The sequence below is a fragment of the Varanus komodoensis genome, unplaced genomic scaffold, assembly GCF_004798865.1.
Source record: "Varanus komodoensis strain SLA01 unplaced genomic scaffold, ASM479886v1 scaffold58, whole genome shotgun sequence".
NCBI lineage: Eukaryota > Metazoa > Chordata > Lepidosauria > Squamata > Varanidae > Varanus > Varanus komodoensis.
The window spans coordinates 3,600,689-3,618,953 of NW_025336197.1; the positions used below are offsets into that span (position 1 = coordinate 3,600,689).

Sequence of the window (18,265 nt, forward strand, 5' to 3'; positions counted from 1 at the left end):
TTTATTGTATCAGATCCTGCCTCTCCCCTTTTTTAAGCAACCCAAAAGAGCTTATCTCAATAACCCTATGAAGTAGGTTTGGCTGAGAGTCTGTGACTGGCCCAAAGTAACCCAGTAAGGTCCATGGTTGAGTGGGGACTTGCATCCATATCTCCTGAGTCTTATCCCTGCACTCTTAACCACTGCACCACACTGGCTCTCCTCATATGAACATCCTCATGAAATTCTGCCCTAAATCTACCATTCTGACTGCAAAAGAAGTAGATTTTTCCATTCTAGCTTGGCAAAATAGTATGCTGTGCTGTTAATTCTGCTGGCTGTCAATTTTGCACATGTTGTTAAGGACATGGAAGCAGGATTTGTGTCCTAATACTGTGCATTAATGGCACTGAGTGATCCCCAAATGATGGTATTTATCCCCAGATGATAGCTGCATTCTGTCAGTATTATAGAATAGTGTCTAATACAGGAGTATTGGCTTTCTGTTGCTTGGGTTCGTAGTATGTTCTTCATCATGGCCTCTGTGCATCACACATATGGGTGCTGCGTCTGCGCAGTGCCTAGGCCGGAAGATTAGAAAGCTAACGGTTTTTGGCAGGAAAACGCTCCGCTCTCTTCCCCCCTGCAGTATACATAAAGCGGAGCGTCCGCCATTTTACTCAGTCTCTGCGACCACCGTTCGCTGTGCCTCGTGTCTGCTCATCTCTCGCTTAGATCTCGCCATGGGCTCCTTTACGGTTATCTTGCTCAACTTACCTTTTCCTTTTTATATATCCCAGTTTCTCTTTCCTTTGATGTAGTTCCTCTGTTCATTCTTTTTCTAAAAAAAAAAAAAACAACCAAAAATATTACTTACCCTCTGTACTATCATCTCTTTTTTCCTTTTCACAATGGCACAGCGGGCAGCATTCCGCAAGTGTAGTGAGTGCGGCTCCAAAATGTCTCCCGCGGACCCGCACGACTTATGCCTCCTCTGTCTCGGCAAGGGGCATAGGACCAATAAGTGCGGGCATTGCCTGACCTTTACCAAACAGGCCAGGAAGAATAGAGAGAATCGTCTCGGCAAGTTACTTTGGGACCAGACCTTGCTTCAGTCTGACCAGCTAGTCTCAAGGCCTACCCCCTCCTCGGCTGTGCCGCCTCAGCGCTTCACCTCTACCCTGGCCGCGCCCCCTAAGCGCCCCGCCTCAACTTCAGCTGCGCCGCCGCAGCACCCTTCAGATGAAGGCGCTGCTCCAATGGAAGTGCAACAGCTACCTTCTCCTCCAACCAAACAAAAGGAGAAGCGTAAGCATTCAGAGCTGGAAAGGCCCTCTGGCCATAAGAAGCCGAGGAAGGAAAAAGCGGCTAAGGCAGCCCACAAGGGCAAGAAACCTGATTGCCCCAAACACTGAGGCTCGGGTTCGTCGGGGTTCTCGGTACTGACTCCCGCCACGGTACCGACTCCCTCAGGACTGGCCCTGCAGTCCGCAATGGAGGTGACACCGCTGGGATCCCCCAGGCCTGTTCTTCGGCTTGAGAGCGTGTCTCCTCCACAGGCGCCACCGCTTAGGGAGTCCATCTCTGATGGCGAAATTAGAGATTCCTCGCCAAGGCAACGCTCCCCGATGCCAGTGCCTGCTGCTGGGGCACCTGAGGGACCAGACTCTCCTCCTAGGCGTAGGAGCCGTTTGTCGGAGCGCCATGCAGATGACTGGGCTATGCACGGCTATGGTGGCTATCCTGCCTGGAGTGAACTCCATTCATATGCCTTTTTTCCTCTAGACCATCGCTCACTGTCGATCCCGAGAGAGACACCGTCCACTTCTGGCCGTGCGGAATGCAGACCTCCACCATCTCCTGAAAGCTCTTTGTCCAGTGGGCATTACCACTACCATAAAGACTCGGACGAGTCAAAAGTAGACTCCACGTCTCCGGACATGGCTATTACTTCCCAAGACTCGGGATCCCCGGATGAGCCCCATGTTTCTTTTTTGGAGCTGGTTTCTCATCAAGTCCGGTCGCTGGAGATAGAGGCCTACCACTGCCCTGGGCCCAGCACAGACCGGTTTTACGACATCGTCTGAGGGGAGCAATCTGCCACCGTTGCCTTACTGTTGATTACCATGCTTTGCCAGGCAATGGTTCAGCCCTGGGACCAACCAGCTCAGTCGCAGGCGACGTCTTGCCGGTACGAATCTGTGTACCGGGTCCGAGAAGACGACATCCCGTTCCTGCTGCGTCTCCCGAAGCCTAATTCGGTGGTGGTCGAGTCGTCCCAGGGCAGGGAGGCTCAGGGACATACAACACCTCGAGATAAGGAAGGGAGGAAGGTCGACATGATTGCGTACCGGGTCTATGCGGCTGCAGGACTCAGTTTGTGTATTTCAAATTATGAGGCTACACTGGCACGTTACCAGTACTTTATTATGCAGAAGCTGGAAAACGTCGTCTCCTCTCTCCGGGACCAGCAGGCAGACCTAGCCAAGGTCTTCTTAAACAAAGCGAAGAAGGTGGCCATTCAACAGTTGTCTACCGCGAGACATCACATAGACACTGATTCTCAGGCCATGGTCAACGCTATCTCCCACCGACGACATGCGTGGCTCAGGAACTGCAATTTCCCTGAGGAAATGAAGAGGATAGAAGAAATGCCATTCGATGGCTCCGGCCTCTTCCATGCGAAGACCTACCAGAAACTCAAAGCCAACCATGAGTCCTGTATGACAGCGCGTCGAATGGAACTCCCACAAGCGAAACGTAAGTGGCCGTGGTCCAGACCCTATGGGCGCCAGCAATATCAGCCTTGCCAGCAGTTCCACCAGCGCCAGCAACATAGAAGGCAACAGCCTCAACAGCGCTTCTCCCAGGGCCGTAGGTGGTTCGACACCGAAAAACGTCCCTGTTGATGGTCCTGGTGAACCAATTCATCTCTTCAACTCCTACCGTCCCCTTTCCCCTTTGGGAGTCGGATCCAAAGCCAACTTCCCATTTGGGAGGCCATTACATCTGATAGGTGGGTGCTGTCCATCATTCAGCTTGGATATAGAATAGAATTCGACATCGTTCCACCGTCGAGCCCTATCTGATTTACACCACCATCTTCGGTTCTGTGCGATGAAGTCCTTCACCTTCTTCATAAGGGAGCAATTTGACAACTCTCTCACACTGATGGACTACACGGATTCTATTCTAGATATTTTACAGTCCCCAAATTGGAGTGTGGTCTTCGACCTATACTGGATCTAAGAGGAGTCAATAGATATATCAAACCGAGGAAGTTCCAGATGACCACTTTACAGAATATTCTTCCGTTGCTGAGGGAAGGGGATTGGTTTGCCTCATTGGACTTGAAGGATGCATATTTTCATATTTCTATCCATCCTTCCCATAGATGCTTCCTTCGTTTTACTGTCGGATCCGATATTTTCGAATTCAATGTTCTACCATTCGGAGTGGCTACGGCACCGAGAGTCTTTTCAAAGTGCATGGCCCCAGTTTGCGCCCACCTACGACTCCAGGGTATACAAGTCTACCCCTATTTAGATGATTGACTAATTATGTCATGGACTAAAGAGAACCTTTTAGCGGCTGTCTGCTTGACTTGTGCTTTGCTTGATGACCTCGGACATTGTATTAACCTTAGGAAATCGTCACCTATTCCCACGCAGGTCATCGATTTCATCGAAGCACGTATCGACTCCACCCTGCAAAGAGCGTTCCTTCTTCCGTCCCGCAGGGCCACCCTGTGTACGCACATCCATCGGATTCAATGACAAAGGACAGTTCAAGCCATCACTATACAAAGATTGTTGGGACACATGGCAGCCTCAGTGGCCATTGTGCCGCACGCAAGACTCAGGCTCTGCCCGCTTCAATTATTTTTCAACAACTCGTTCCATCTGCAGCGGGATCTACAAACCAAGCTTCTGCAGATTCCATCTTCGATCCTTCACACCCTGATGTGGTGGACTATTTCACACAACCTATCTGTAGGTGTTCCGTTCCGCCCACCCCAACCGACAGTGACAGTGTACACCGATGCATCTCTCATCGGATGGGGTGCGACATGTGCAGGACTTCGGGTCCAAGGGGCATGGACCCAACGGGAAGCAGCGAGGCATATCAATTTCCTCGAGCTTCTAGCGATTTTCAATGCTCTCAAATCTTTTGTAACCGTCTTACACCGCCAAGTTGTACAGATTGCGTCCGACAGCATAGCTGCTGTTTTCTACGTCAACAAACAGGGCGGGACAAAGTCACCTCTCCTGGCCCGTTTGTCAATGCAAATCTGGGACTGGTGCATTCCTCGGGACATCATGATGCTGGCGGTACATCTTGCGGGAACTGACAACGTAGAAGCCGACGCACTGAGCCGACAGATGTCAACTACCCACGAATGGGAGTTGGATCGAGTGGTTTGCAACCAGCTATTCCAGTTATGGGGACAACCGGATATAGACTTGTTCGCGACCCGGTCGAACAGGGTGTGCGAACTGTTCTGCCCTAATGATCGACTGGAACAACCTGTTATTCTACACATTCCCTCCAATCCCACTCCTCATGAAGGTAGTGTCGAAGCTCGTGCACGACAACGCCACAGGAATTCTGATAACCCCATGGTGGCCAAGGCGACCCTGGTTCACCACTCTTCTCACTCAGTCCAGAGGAGTTTTTCGATGACTTCCACTCGTTCCTCATCTGTTAACACAACACAATGGGACAGTCCGACACCCGGACCTACCCTCGCTGAGACTAACAGTGTGGTGCTTCTGATAGATTTGAATTTTCCGTCGGCTCCGTTGCCGTCCTGATCGACGTGACCAACTCCTCCCTCGGAACTGTCAGGGTCAATTTCGGGACCGATAGTGTTATCCTCGGATATCCAGGCAATTCTCGAATCTGCACTACGACCTTCCACACGCAAATCGTATTCAGCAAAGTGGAGAAGATTCTCTTCCTTTGCCAATGCCCGTTCCTTCTCTCCGGAGTCGGCTTCGATCGAGAATATTTTGCAATTTCTATTTGACCTTCATCGCTCGGGACTCAAGCCTTCATCTATAAAGACCTATATGGCTGCTATCTCACATTTTCGTGGCAGTATCCAGGGGTCATCTGTTTTTTCTCAACCCCTGATTCGCCATTTCCTTAAAGGGCTACAAAATTTGCACCCATCGGTTCAACCTGTTATGCCGACGTGGAGTATTTCTGTTGTACTTCAGGCCCTTACAAAACCTCCATTTGAACCTTTGGCAACAGTGGATTTACGCCTAGTTTCATGGAAAACTGCCTGCCTTGTTGCAGTTATTTCAGCCAGAAGAACCAGTGAACTGTGTGCTCTACGCATAGACCCACCGTTCTTGAACTTTCACAAGGAAAAAGTCATTCTCCGAATGGACTCCAAGTTTCTTCCCAAGGTGGCCACACCGTTTCATTTGAACCAAGACATTGTCCTCCCTGCGTTTTTTCCATCTCCATCGACTCCGGTTGAGCGCTTTCTCTATACGCTGGATATTAGGCGCTGTCTAGCCTTTTACAGGTCTGGCACAGAAGCGTTCAGGAATTCCAATAGACTTTTTGTCAAGTATGCTGCTCCTGACAAGGGCTCTCCAGTCTCATCTCAGCGACTGTCCAAATGGATTGTGCAGACCATAGTCCTAGCATATCAATTGGCAAAACTTGACTTACCCTCACTTCCTACTACGCGAGCTGTAGCGACTTCGTCGGCCTTTACAGCAGGGGTTCCAATTCAGGATACTTGCAAGGCTGCAACTTGGGCTGCTCCATGTACTTTCACCAAGCATTATCGGCTTGATGTACGCGCCAGAAGGGATTGTTCCTTTGGTAGAGCTGTGCTCTCTGCCATTCTTCACTGACGATACCTTCCCTCCTCCAAGTCTGGTAAGCTTGCTAATTACCCCTATGTGTGATGCACAGAGGCCACGACGAAGAAGAGCAGGTTGCTTACCTGTAACTGATGTTCTTCGAGTGGCCATCTGTGCATTCACACAACCCACGCACTGGCCCCGCACGGTGTAGGTGAGTGGACTGTTTTTTCTTACTGTCGGTTCCGTGTTATTCCTAAGGTACCGATTTTTTTCTTGCTGTGATGCTGTTTTTCAAATGTTAGGGGGTGAACGTCGGTCTTCAAGACTGAGTGAAATGGCAGATGCTCCACTCTATTTATACTGCAGCAGGGAGGGGAGCGGAGCATTTTCCCGCCAAAAACCGTTAGCTTTCTAATCTTTCGGCCTAGGCACTGCACAGGTGCAGCGCCCATATGTGTGAATGCACAGATGGCCACTTGAAGAACATCAGTTACAGGTAAGCAACCTGCTCTCCTATATTTCTTTCAGTTAAGTGCAATTGGAGCTTCAGAATTGAATAATTGCCTTGGAGAGCCATTAAAATGGTACATAGGCCTTTACAGAAAAGGTCTCTGCCCATGCTTTCAAATAAACGAGATAAAAACAACAGGACAAAGTATATCCCTTTAATTGAAAAATTATCTTGATTAGCCAGTTCATACACCCCTTTCAAAATACTTCATCTGACCATAAATGCATAAAATAGCCTTGTACTGAGTCATGTCATTGGTTCATCTAGAGCAATATTTGCTACATCAGCGTGGGCAGAAAGTCACTCTCCTGATGTTTTCACTTTCCCATAAATCCCTGTCAGAATGGCCAGTGGACAGGAATGTGAAAGCTGTAGTCCTGATCATTTGGAAGACACCTTCTCTCTAGCCTTGGTCTACACAGTGGCTCTTCAAGGTCCCATGCATGGGTCTTTCCCAGCCCTGCATCCTATCCAATGTTAGTCTAACTTGTCCAATTCATTTCAATTGGTCTTCTCTAAGTAAATATTACAACCCCCCCTACTGGACATGCTGGAGATTGAACCTGAGTAAATCTACAGCCCAGCAGGTGTTCTAGCACTGTACTATTGGGTATCCCTGCATCCAGTGGAGTCTACAGTCATCTAGAATGTTACAAGCAGAGCAAAACCAGGATGGATATTCTGCTATTTTGTTTACATGTAGCACCTGTTTCTTTGCTCAAAATGCCTTCGTTTCATCAACTGACTGAAAATCAGTTATTTATTATTGGTTATATATTATACTCCTTTACATCCCATCTTTTAAGAATACAGAGCCTTTCAAGGTGGCTTATGAGTAAAATCAATTTAAAGAAGCTTTTAAAAAGCCTTTAGATTTCTTTCCCTCTACCAGATTGTTCTCTGCCCTTCAGATTACATCTGGTTTTTCTCTTCTTTTTCTTTTTTTGTAGTTGTTAAAGATGTTTGTTTTCAATTTAGATATATCCATTTCAAAAGAACTTTTTTTAGATGTTCTTTGAATCTTCTCCTATTCAAGTTTTGCTAACCCCAGTCAGCAAGTAAGTGTCATTGAGCTTTTAATGAATCACAGGCCTCTTCTGTGATGGGATATGGGACCATGTGTTCTTGTGAGAATACTCAGCTCTTGGAGCTGTGATAGCCACTGTGCATGAAAAGCTTGCTTTCATCTTAATAGAGAGCAGTGCTCGACTTTGGTTGATTCAAATGCTATTCAAAGTCCAGTGTAACAACTCACAAAAATTCTTAAGTCATATCAACATATGTGATAAAGCATTTAATTTAATTAAAATCACAGCAGGGGGAATGCCATATTTTTTGGTTACAAATGTTGTGAATCAGGATCCCAGAACACTAACAGCATTGAACTAGATCCAATAAAAACCTTCTTCATTTGCATTTCATTCCATTTATGCCATTTCTGTACCATCAGACTCTCTTCCTTTTTCCCACTTGCTTAAATCCTATTATTCTCACACACAGATAATTTCCAATACTTTCATTCTACTTGGACAAGCTAATGCACAATGCATTACATAAGACTTCGCACAAATGCTTCTGCAAATTTGGCATTCCACAAGTTGTTTTATAATTCATTATTACTTCAATAGACTTGGTGTTACTTATGCTAGTTGTGCTGGTTCTTCTGCTAGCATAAAGTTGAATGTAACAAATAGGAGTTATATTAGCTTGGGTTGGATGGTGATACAGTATTTAAACAACTACCAAAAAGACAATTACCATCCTCTGAAGGATTTCTATGCCTTTATTTTTTTCATAGCAGAGAGATGTCAGCACGTATAGTTGCTCCATCACCATAATATCAGAACTATTAAAAGTAATCAATAGCCAAGGTGATCTCCCACAATCATAATTAATATAGATTATCCTACATCACACTCTGTGATGGATACCCATACATGTGCATGTGCCCTGTAAATATTTGCAAATGCTTTGCTGCTGCCACATTCTGAAAGGAGAAAGGGAAAACAGAAGAAAGAAGCTGGCACTTCAGTGAAATGTGTGGTGGCGGCTTCTTTGTAAATTGTAGAATTAAAAAAATATTTCAGACTGTGTTCAAAGATGGAATGACTGTGTGTTGTTGGACTGTTGGTTGTTGCTGAAAGGTGGGTTATGTTCTCGTAATACAACTAACGTGTAATTGGTGCTAATAAGCAATTGGTTGGTTAACCAGAAACAGCCCACTAAGAGAACCCATGGTTTGTTGTTGCTTTCTCAGCACGATCATCTTCCCTAGATTCAGACAACATGATAACTCAGTGTTCAGTGACAACCCATGGTTCTACAGCAACCCACACTCAATCCATGTTCAACATTTAAGTTCAGGTTATCATGTTGTCTCAATCCAGTCACAATCTGCTGGCATGAACTGCAAGGAAAACTGAAACGGAAGGTAGACCTGAGCCAACTGGATGAATACATAGCATCACAAAATGAGTGGCTTTTGCATGGTGAATGATATGTTCATGTATATCCTGTTCTGTTGCCAAAGGAACTCTGAGCAGCCTTCGCAGTCGCCACAGTGTTTTTCCCCATTTGCAATCTCATAGCAAAGGTTGGTAGTCATGAGATTGTGCCAGGCTTAAGGTCAGGCAATTAGTTTTGTCTCTAAGCAGGTATTTCATCATAGGTTTTACTGGTCCACTTTGAATCCTAACTGCTTCTTGCAACCATTCTGGTGTTCAAAAATCTCATTAGGCAAAGCAGCTGGTGATATTCAGCAATTATATCAATCATGTGTATGTTCACATCTGTAATTTATAGCAAGATGCAGCAAAGACATTGTCTGTGAATAAGCACCTTGTTGAGTTGCTTATGCACAATTATCATTACTTGATGGGAAGGTATCTAGCCTGCTGTTGTACTTGGCAAGTTGTAATTGCAGCTACCTCTTTTCATTCTCTGTTAAGAACTTGTATCCCTTCTTCTTGTGGAAAGATCAGTTGCTAGAAGGAAGGGACATGATACTCCTTATTCAAATCTGGGGCATGAGATTTCAATAGGGCAGACTTGGGTATCATTGTTTGAAACACTGTTCTCAATCAGTTCGTTCTTTGCCACAGTAGAGAGTTTTCAGCTAGTGTCCTCTCTCATTGAACTAGCACTGTTGGAGAAGTTACACAACATTGAACTTCTCTCCTGTGTAGTCACAGAAGTTAAAGCAATTGTATCCTCTAGCATTCTCACATCGCCTATTAGTATTAAAAAGGTGAATTGAGTTTTTTAAACTGTCTTTATAAACCCACCTGAAAACATAAGTATTTGGACAGGTCACAGAAAATACATTAAAATACAGTGGGTTGGATCCAGACTTCATTATGCTTAGAATAGATAGCCTTGAAATCAAAAGGACAAGTAAAGCAAGTCCTATTGATTTCAATTGAGGATCTTGAAATAATGGTATGAATAAATCTGAATCCAATCCAATGTATAGTATCTATGAGTGGCATCCACTGGTAGTTCTGCAAACTCAAATAGTGGAGCTCCTTGAGATTTTTCTATTGTGCAAGCAATTGTACATTGTGTATGTGCAACTGCTTGTGTAGCCATAGTTTTAGCTGAATTCTCTTTCACATGGCTCATAACTGAGTTCCCACTAGTGCAATGCCATTGGTAGTGGGGAATAATACAGTTAGATAATTTTCTCTTGTTCTACCTCTCTCAAATATGCACCAAACATATTTAAACAGAATGTATATAGAATTGTGCTTGCATCATTTGGTACATCTTATTACTTACAAAAAAAAATTAAGAAATTGAGCTTTATTGGGAATTGCTGGCAGGTGCAGTGCACACAACCTGCATTCACAAACCAACACCATTTGTGTTAACAGATGAAAGCAGGATGGACACTGTTGCTTTAAAATGTTATCAAGGGAAGTAGAGCTGCAGTTGCCCTTAGAAATCTGTGTTTTTGCCACCATCAGTATCTTTGCTCCATTTCCCTTAGTTACACAGTCCTTGTTTCAGAGCAAGGACACAGGGTCCTGCTGAATATGCTGGTGTGTGTGTATGTATGATACTGAATTGCAAAGCATCTTTGTGCATAGAGGGATTTTTCTCACATAGTATTTTTTCGTAAGTTGAGATAAATATGTCTAAATTAAGGGAAAGGGTGTATGTATATCGATATTGTCGTGTGTGTGTCTTTCAGTTTCCCAGCGTAAAATAATCATGGCCCTGTATATAGGGAAACTTGGAAGGCTGAATTAGGAAGCACAGCTAACCCTATTTTAGGCTACAGGGAATTTCACTGCTTTGTGAAGCCTGGATGTGTGAGCGTTAATTCTGGGCTGGGAGTCTTTTCCCCCTGTGTATCAGACAAGAAAATTAATGTTTGCAATAGGGAGAATGCAAGCATGTCGCATTTTTTGTCTCTTCTCGACAGCATAGTGGGGAAGCTGGCAGACGCCTGTACAGGGAATTGAGGGTGTTTGATATTTTTTTCCCTAGAAGAGGCAAAGAATCTCTGTAGGAAAGGATTAGGAGTGTGAGGGAAGAAAACGAACATAGAAACTTTAAGCAGTGTACATTGAAGGAGCCGAAGAAAAGCGTGTTGCTTAGAATCCTGAGGCAACCCTTATTTCTATTTTATATGCTTTTAGATTCCTCTTTAAGTATTTGTTTTCCCATCCAAAGGCACCCTATTATATGTACGGCAGCTAATGCTTCCCTGCCTCTGTGCCTGCCTGTATTATTTTGCAAGGCTGCTGGGAGTTTTTAAGCTGTGTGAGAATCCTGGGAGTTGGTGATGTCAGACTGGTTGGGTCATTTGAAGGTTAGCAGCCTGGGAAGGGTTCATAGAAAGTTCACTCGCATATATTAAGCAATTCAATCTCTCATTCTGTGTGACACAAGTAGTAGGAAGTGAGCTGTTCGAAGGCAGAAGGATCTATTCACTGGCAAAGGGGGGATCCAGAGCTCCTAGCAAAGCCTGTTTTATCAGCAAAACTTCGACGCCAGACAGGATACAAAAAATATAATTGAAACAAGGCGAGCCTAAGAGGCAAGAAGGCTCCTTTACAGATTTGGGAACAGACGAAGGACAACTGGAACTAGGAATGCTGTTTGTTTCCCCCCCTGCCCTGCTGGATTGGCTGAACAGCCTGGAAAATGGTAAATGATCATTTGGATCAATTACAGGCTTTTAGCTGTGTTGTCTGTCATAATTCATGATTCTGGTCTGGGAAAAAGACCAACAGCCTCCGTGCCAAAAAAGGGGCAGAGTTTGATGGAGTTGGATGTACTTTTATATGCCATTTTCCACCACACCTAGAGGAAGGCACTTTTGCAGGCATACTGTAGAGGGGGAATCATGTTTGACTGTATGGATGTTCTAGCAGTAAGCCCTGGTCAAATGCTGGATTTCTACACTGCAAGTCCGTCTTCCTGCATGCTCCAGGAGAAGGCTCTGAAAGCATGCTTCAGTGGATTGGCACAAACAGAGTGGCAACACCGGCACACTGCGCAATGTAGGTCCCTCTACTATTTTCTTTCAACCCCCTCCCCTCCCCGTTTCTATTTGTTTGCATGCAAAAAGGAGGAGAAACGAAATAAAAAAACTGCTGCCAAAATCAGTCAATATATAAGAATGCAGATAAAAAAAGGTATATTTTCAGAATACAGATTTATTGCAACATTTTAAAAAGAGCACAATCATGGCTGTGTTGCACTTTTCCACTTGCAGTATTGGTCTCATGCCTTCTGTAAATAGCCGTACAGTTACATAGGCTGCTATTATTATGTTCATTCAGTATAGTGGGAAGGGCAAATTTTCCTTTCTGTATGTGTCCGTTGGTTTTTTAATGCCCCTTTCCCATTTTTAATATTTTTGTGCATGTGTATTTTAGAATCGAACCACTATTTAAACTGGTAGAGTGCTGTGCAGTGTCTTTAGACTTTTTAGGGTAGTCACCATTTAAAATTGTAGCCTAGCATAACTGTTTCTCTTTCTCTGGAAGAAAAAAAAAGTGGGGGGGGGGAGCAGCAATATTTCTTTGCTCTGACCTTGCTGCCACCTATCTTTTTTTACTTTGTTGCTCTAAGAAGTGCCTGTTTTTGCTAGAAAACTAACTGTGAACACCCCTTGTGTTTTGCCATCAATTATCTCCTCACTCTCTGGACCTGTTAAGAGCTCAAGATTTGCAGGGAAGGGAGCAGATTTTTTAAAAATGCTGTTTTGTTACAAGATATTTTAGAATATAGATGACAGTGACATGCCTTAACAGTTTCTCAAGTCTTGAGAAACAGCATGAAGTAGCAAAGTTCTACCACCACATTCTCTGCATTAAGAAAAAAACTTGAAGGATGCTTCATTGCTCTGACACTGATTTAGATAAATGATGGCTATCTATCAAATTGTTTTAACATACTCTTTGACACTTCAATGGAGCATTAACTCTAGAAGTATGCTTGATATCATTGTGATTCCTAGGCATCTGAGTTGCTCTAAAATACATAGTGTCCGTTCTTCAGAATGCTTAATGCACAGAAGAAGAAACCGAGATGTGCATTTTCTTCAGTTGTGTGATGGTAGTTAATGCTGCAGGCAAAAATGTATATTTCACATTTATGTCCTTATTAAAAATAGGACAAGCTTACAGGGCTTGTCTCTGAATCCATGCATTTAACATTTTGCTGCTTTAAAAAAAAAGTAAAGTTAAAAATAAAAATCAGATGATTAAAACAGTCCAGTACTTCCATACTTTAAAGGATTCAAAGACTGTATTAGTATAGTGTAAGCAACTTGAGAAACAAGTTTACTGAAGTCTGCCAGCATGTCTTTGAAACTTGTGTTCTGTTTTCAGCAAGTATTCCTTACCAGTATACTTAGCAATAGTAAAACAGAATTATTTTAAAGCTCAAATTGTTGCCTGGACAAACAGTTTTCTTGTTTTTGCCCTCCACCCCTCCTTTTGGCAATATCATAATTCTAAAAAATAGTTTTTCATTTTGCTGCTGATAATATAAATGAATGCAGAACATTCTAAGTCATTCATAGTCTATTGTGATTAACTGGAACCAATTTTTTGAAAAATATGTTGACTTTGCTCCTGAGCATGTTAAACATAGGGTCAACCTTATCAATGTGCAGCAAGTGTTAAATATGTCATTTGCCTCAGGCTGGTGATAAGAAATGAGGTTGATTATAGTGGAAGAGAAGCTAATCAAAGCAAATATTAACTAGAATGAATGAAGATACAGCAAAATGTTTTCAGAAGTTCACTTTCACAATTTTGTAATGACTGCAGCTAAATTGTGCTGTTGCTAAAATTTAAAAACAGTCTGAAATAGATTTTAATTTAGCTAAATAAACTGCAAACTTCAATAATATCTGTAATTTAAAAAAGTACTTGCATGTTGTAACTTCAAGCAGAGTTTTAAAGGACTTTTCTTTCTTTAAATCTGCTCCATGTGCATTTCCCAGTGAAGAGATTATAATTCGAAACTCCACGGACAAGTGTTTCCATATTCTGTATGTGTACAAAATCCAATATATTTCTGATTAAAACATTGAGAAGAAAGCTATGAAAAGCATCAGTTGACCTGATTTTAGCTTGGCTATAGAAGCGTCCTATCTGAAATAGCAGTTTTATACCTTTGTAGTAATGTATGCTTACCTTATGATGAAGAAAAAATGAATATTGTAGGAAAATGATAAGAGAATAGATGTCTTGATTACATTTATTCCAAAACATGCACAGGAATTCCCCATAAATAGTATCAGTGCTTTTCTCACAATGTAGAATGCCTCCATCACTAAAATGTTATATCTAAAGTGATATATATCCATATCTTTCTCCCTTTCATTCTTAAGCATTTAAAGTTTTGAAAAGAAAATTGTCCAGAATTTTTTTTCATAGCTCATATATTCATGGCTTCAAACCGTGCTTAGAGGATGGTCTCAATCCAAAGGAAACAGTGGCCTTAAACAGATAAGAGTTGTGATTGATTGGAGTTTAAAGTATTACCAATAAGCTCTTCTCTTATCTCCTAAGAAATTGGGATCAGTGCAGCAAAATCAAATGAATAAACATATTTAAAGTAGGTAATAAAGTTAAGATGCAAAATGCCTATTTTATCTTAAAGGAAAATATAAATTCCTGTTTCACAGATACTAAAATAGTGACATCAAAACATGAAGGGGTTAAATCCAACTTTGGTAAAAAGTTCAGGTAGTTCATTATTAGGCTAGAAGCATGAATTTATTGCAGTCTGATCAGAGATTAGCAGACCATAAATGACTAATGGTCAAGTTCTTTCTGACTTATGCTGCTGTTGTAGAGAAAAGTGTAGTTATGCTAATTATAAGAATTTTTCAACAGATACTGCATATTTTAAGGTGTAAATAGTATACTATATTTTCACAGAAAATAAAGGGCATGAACCAGTCAATCTTATGCTTTTTAAATACTGTTGTCTTTCAGTAAGATAGTGAAGTATATGTTTAACTGGACAATCATATATATGTTCTTTGAAGTAAGTTAACTGGAACTTACTTTCAGGTCAGTATATATGGAATTGCAGCCTAAAATCTCTCTTCCAACCAGAATAATGGAACATAATAGTGCCTCATTTATTCAGAGCTTTCAAGTGAGATTTTATGTTATGTGGCAATAATAGGTGGCATGCCTATATAAAACCTGTTATGAGCAAAATCTATAATCGTAAAACTAACTGCTGAACTACCAGTTGCTTGTTATGTTTAAAACCCGTATACCTTTTCTTGCAATGTGGATTGGAACGCCCCCTCCACAACATCTGTCTTAATATACAACTCAGTACTTTATCTTTCATATCTCCACTCAGAATATAAAAACAAACACAATGAAAAGAATGACTTGAAATCTACATTCCTATGTATTGAATTGCAGCAGGTGTTGCTGGCAAGCTCTGCATTTCAGCTACAGAAGAGTTTATTTATATGCACCTTTACTTTAAGTTTCTTTAAAAATCCCCATGTAGTAAATAATAAGAAATGTGTTTTAAGAATACCAGATCACCTGTTGTTTAATCTCGATCCAAACTAATTTAATACACTTTTGGAAAGCAACAAGATCAGAGTATATTGGATTTTCCTGTGTCACAATATAACTTGTTTGTTTTGCATTCCTCTATTCCAGATTCCTTTTTCTATTCAAAATAAGCTTTAGTTGAAGCCTAAAGTTCATATTTCTGGACTTCAAATTTGATATGGCCATATAAATTCATAATTTATTTGTAAACTGTGGCAGAGAACACTCCTGTTACATAGGAAAAAATATACAAGGGACTTCTGAATTTTAGCATAGCAGTTTCTGGCAGGTAACATTACAGGCAAGTTAAAAAGGTGCAGGAAAGGAGAGTCCATTTGAGACTCTGAGATAAATCATCCTTACATAATCCAAGCAAAACAAAGTCTGTTTCCCAAGCTGTTCATGCACCGTTGTCTCCAGAGCACATTCTCAGCCTGCAACGCTTTCTGTTGAAAGGCTATCAGCTTTCCCTAATAATGAACTGTCCCAGCCTAAAAATGTAACTATTGTCTCTCTTAAGTTTCCTATGTTGCTATCTAACACAGCTGGGAAATTGAATCCACTGTAACATCAGTGTGTTTAATCCCATGCAAAATGTTTGATACCTCCTGTCACTTAGAATTGTGTTTTGTTTTGGAAAAAGATGCCATCCAGTACAACCGGTGGATCCCCAGAGGTTGGTAGAATAAAACACCAGTTATCCCCAACCTTGCCATCTTTAGGTGCAGATGGAGTTCAAAAATGGATGGAGGAGCGCCTCTTTTGCACCCCTGGCTTAGTGTAAAAGTTCGGTGGCAACTTTGCTCACAGGATGATATTGGTAAGAATTGTATTGGCCCAAGAAATAACACTGCTTTATACAAAGGTCTTTCTCTGACCCTGCGTGGTTCACTTCAAAATAGGAAGGACTGAAAGTATGCATACAAATACACATTTTTCAAAGAGGATTTTCAACCCTGATAGACATTATTTGAAAGGATAAGCTTAAAGTAAGGGGTGCAGGAAGCTAGAAATGTTGTATGGGTTTGCCTTGAAAATGCAAGTGCCAGAGAAAGGTACAGTTCAATTGTAAAGAATAAAGCACCACCTCCCTTCTTATTGGGTATACATTTGTGCAGTCCAGCTTTCTGAGAAAGATCAGCCATTTATGAAACTCATAGGGATGCACAGACACTGTACTTAGTGGTTCAGGAGTACATCCTACACTCTGAGTTGTATTTTTTCTTCTATAGCACCCTGTTATCACAGGAAGTCAGTCAACACCTTTTTCCTATCTATATAAATGCCTACTATCAGGACAGCACAAATTATGCAGAGTATTTACAAGGAGTATCTTGTGTTCTCTGAAAGCCTCTAGTAATTGTCTGGTACCTGGTCACCTGGCACTGGACAGTTCATTTACTTCGTTTTAGCAGAATGGCAGCCTGAAAACAGGTGCATGGACTGGAAATGGCAAGCAAGTATAAGTTTCAGGAAATGAAATATTTCAAGGGCCCAAATGAATGCATCTTTATTTTGAGAACCCAGCTTAAGGTTCTGTTTCCATTTTGGCCAAATGAAGCTGCTTTTGAAGTCCTTTTGTTCTCTGGAGATGTGCTTCTTTATGGTCCTCACAGAACCTGAGGTATGCCAGCATTTTCAAGCAAACAGGCATACAGTTAAGCTAGCATCTTCCAGGTGTGTTGGACTATAACTCCCATCATTCCCGGCTAAATTAGGAGTTGCATCCTGTACATTTAAGGGCTGGAGATCGCTGACTTAGTACCTTGGAGACCTAAATGAGTCTGCACATAACATGCCTAGGATGCAAAGCCAAATTTCCTTTGCTTACCATAGGCCTGAAGATAGTGTTCCATGTGGAGCTGCTACACAAACCTGAAGCCCTGTAAGAAGCAGCTGTCTTCTTAAAATTTATTCTCAGGCCACACATCTTTAGCCAAAGCATGCTGAATTGCAGAATTGAAAGGAAGGTAAGAGTGGGAACTGCAACAAGCATATTCAGAAATGGGATACGGATTTTTGAGTGGCATAAGGCAAAACTCTGACAAAACTGGCACTTGATAGGATTATTTGGCACAGGATATATTTGTGATAATCTTGTCCTACATCTGCTAATCCAAGGTTTTATTTATTTTTCCAAGTGAGAAATTCTATTAGAAAAATATTTTCAATTATCTAGTCAAGCCAGCAATCAAAAAAAAAACCCTAAAGGGTTTAAGTAAAAATTAATCACTTGAAATAAAACTAAGGTTTTACATAATGCTTCCCTACCAGTTATTGTGTTTTTACAGTCATATTTTCCTAATGCTTTCCAAAGGCAATCTTGTCACATGCAAAATAGCTTCAAAGATTTAAAGAAAACTATTTTCAAAGTAGACATGGAAATAAAAGATCAACAGATGCTATTCATATTTATGCGGATACTTCCGTTTGCTTTGTTTTATTTTTCTGGTTTGAGTTTTGGTGTTTGAATACAGCTTACACGAGAGGAAAAGGTTTATCAACAAGTCCGTCTGTATCATTGTGAAGTGTTTCGCCTTCCTGATTTTTCTTTAGATTTTTCTTGCTTCCTATCTATTGTTAACAAGAAAAGACTGTACAGTAAAATCAGTGGCCTCTAATCAAGCTGTCTTCAGTACCATTTATGTTAGGAAGGCAGGGTACAGTTCAAAAATAATTATACTGCTATACTTCCACATATCCAGTTTGTAATTAGCAGCTGAATGACCACTCAATATCTTGACCATAATGTTTATTCATGAACACGAATTATTTTAAACAGTAACACTATTACAACCATGAATGTACCCCTTTCCTTTAATCTCATACAGTATAATAGTCTTTAGATAATAATTGCCTTTGACTGGAAGACAGGTACTTCGTGGCTTGGTCCT

The 18,265-nt window shown here is 41.8% G+C and overlaps 1 protein-coding gene across 1 annotated transcript in view; it reads left to right on the forward strand.

Annotated features, from left to right (window-relative positions):
• Nucleotides 1-11,212: 11,212 nt before the first annotated feature.
• Nucleotides 11,213-18,265, forward strand: part of RARB (retinoic acid receptor beta) — a 108,733-nt gene continuing 101,680 nt past the window's right edge. Inside the window, exon 1 of the mRNA XM_044449429.1 lies at nt 11,213-11,828. Within this exon, the coding sequence (XP_044305364.1) occupies nt 11,672-11,828 (157 nt within the window). The 5' untranslated portion in view covers nt 11,213-11,671. The remainder of the gene's footprint in view (nt 11,829-18,265) is intronic.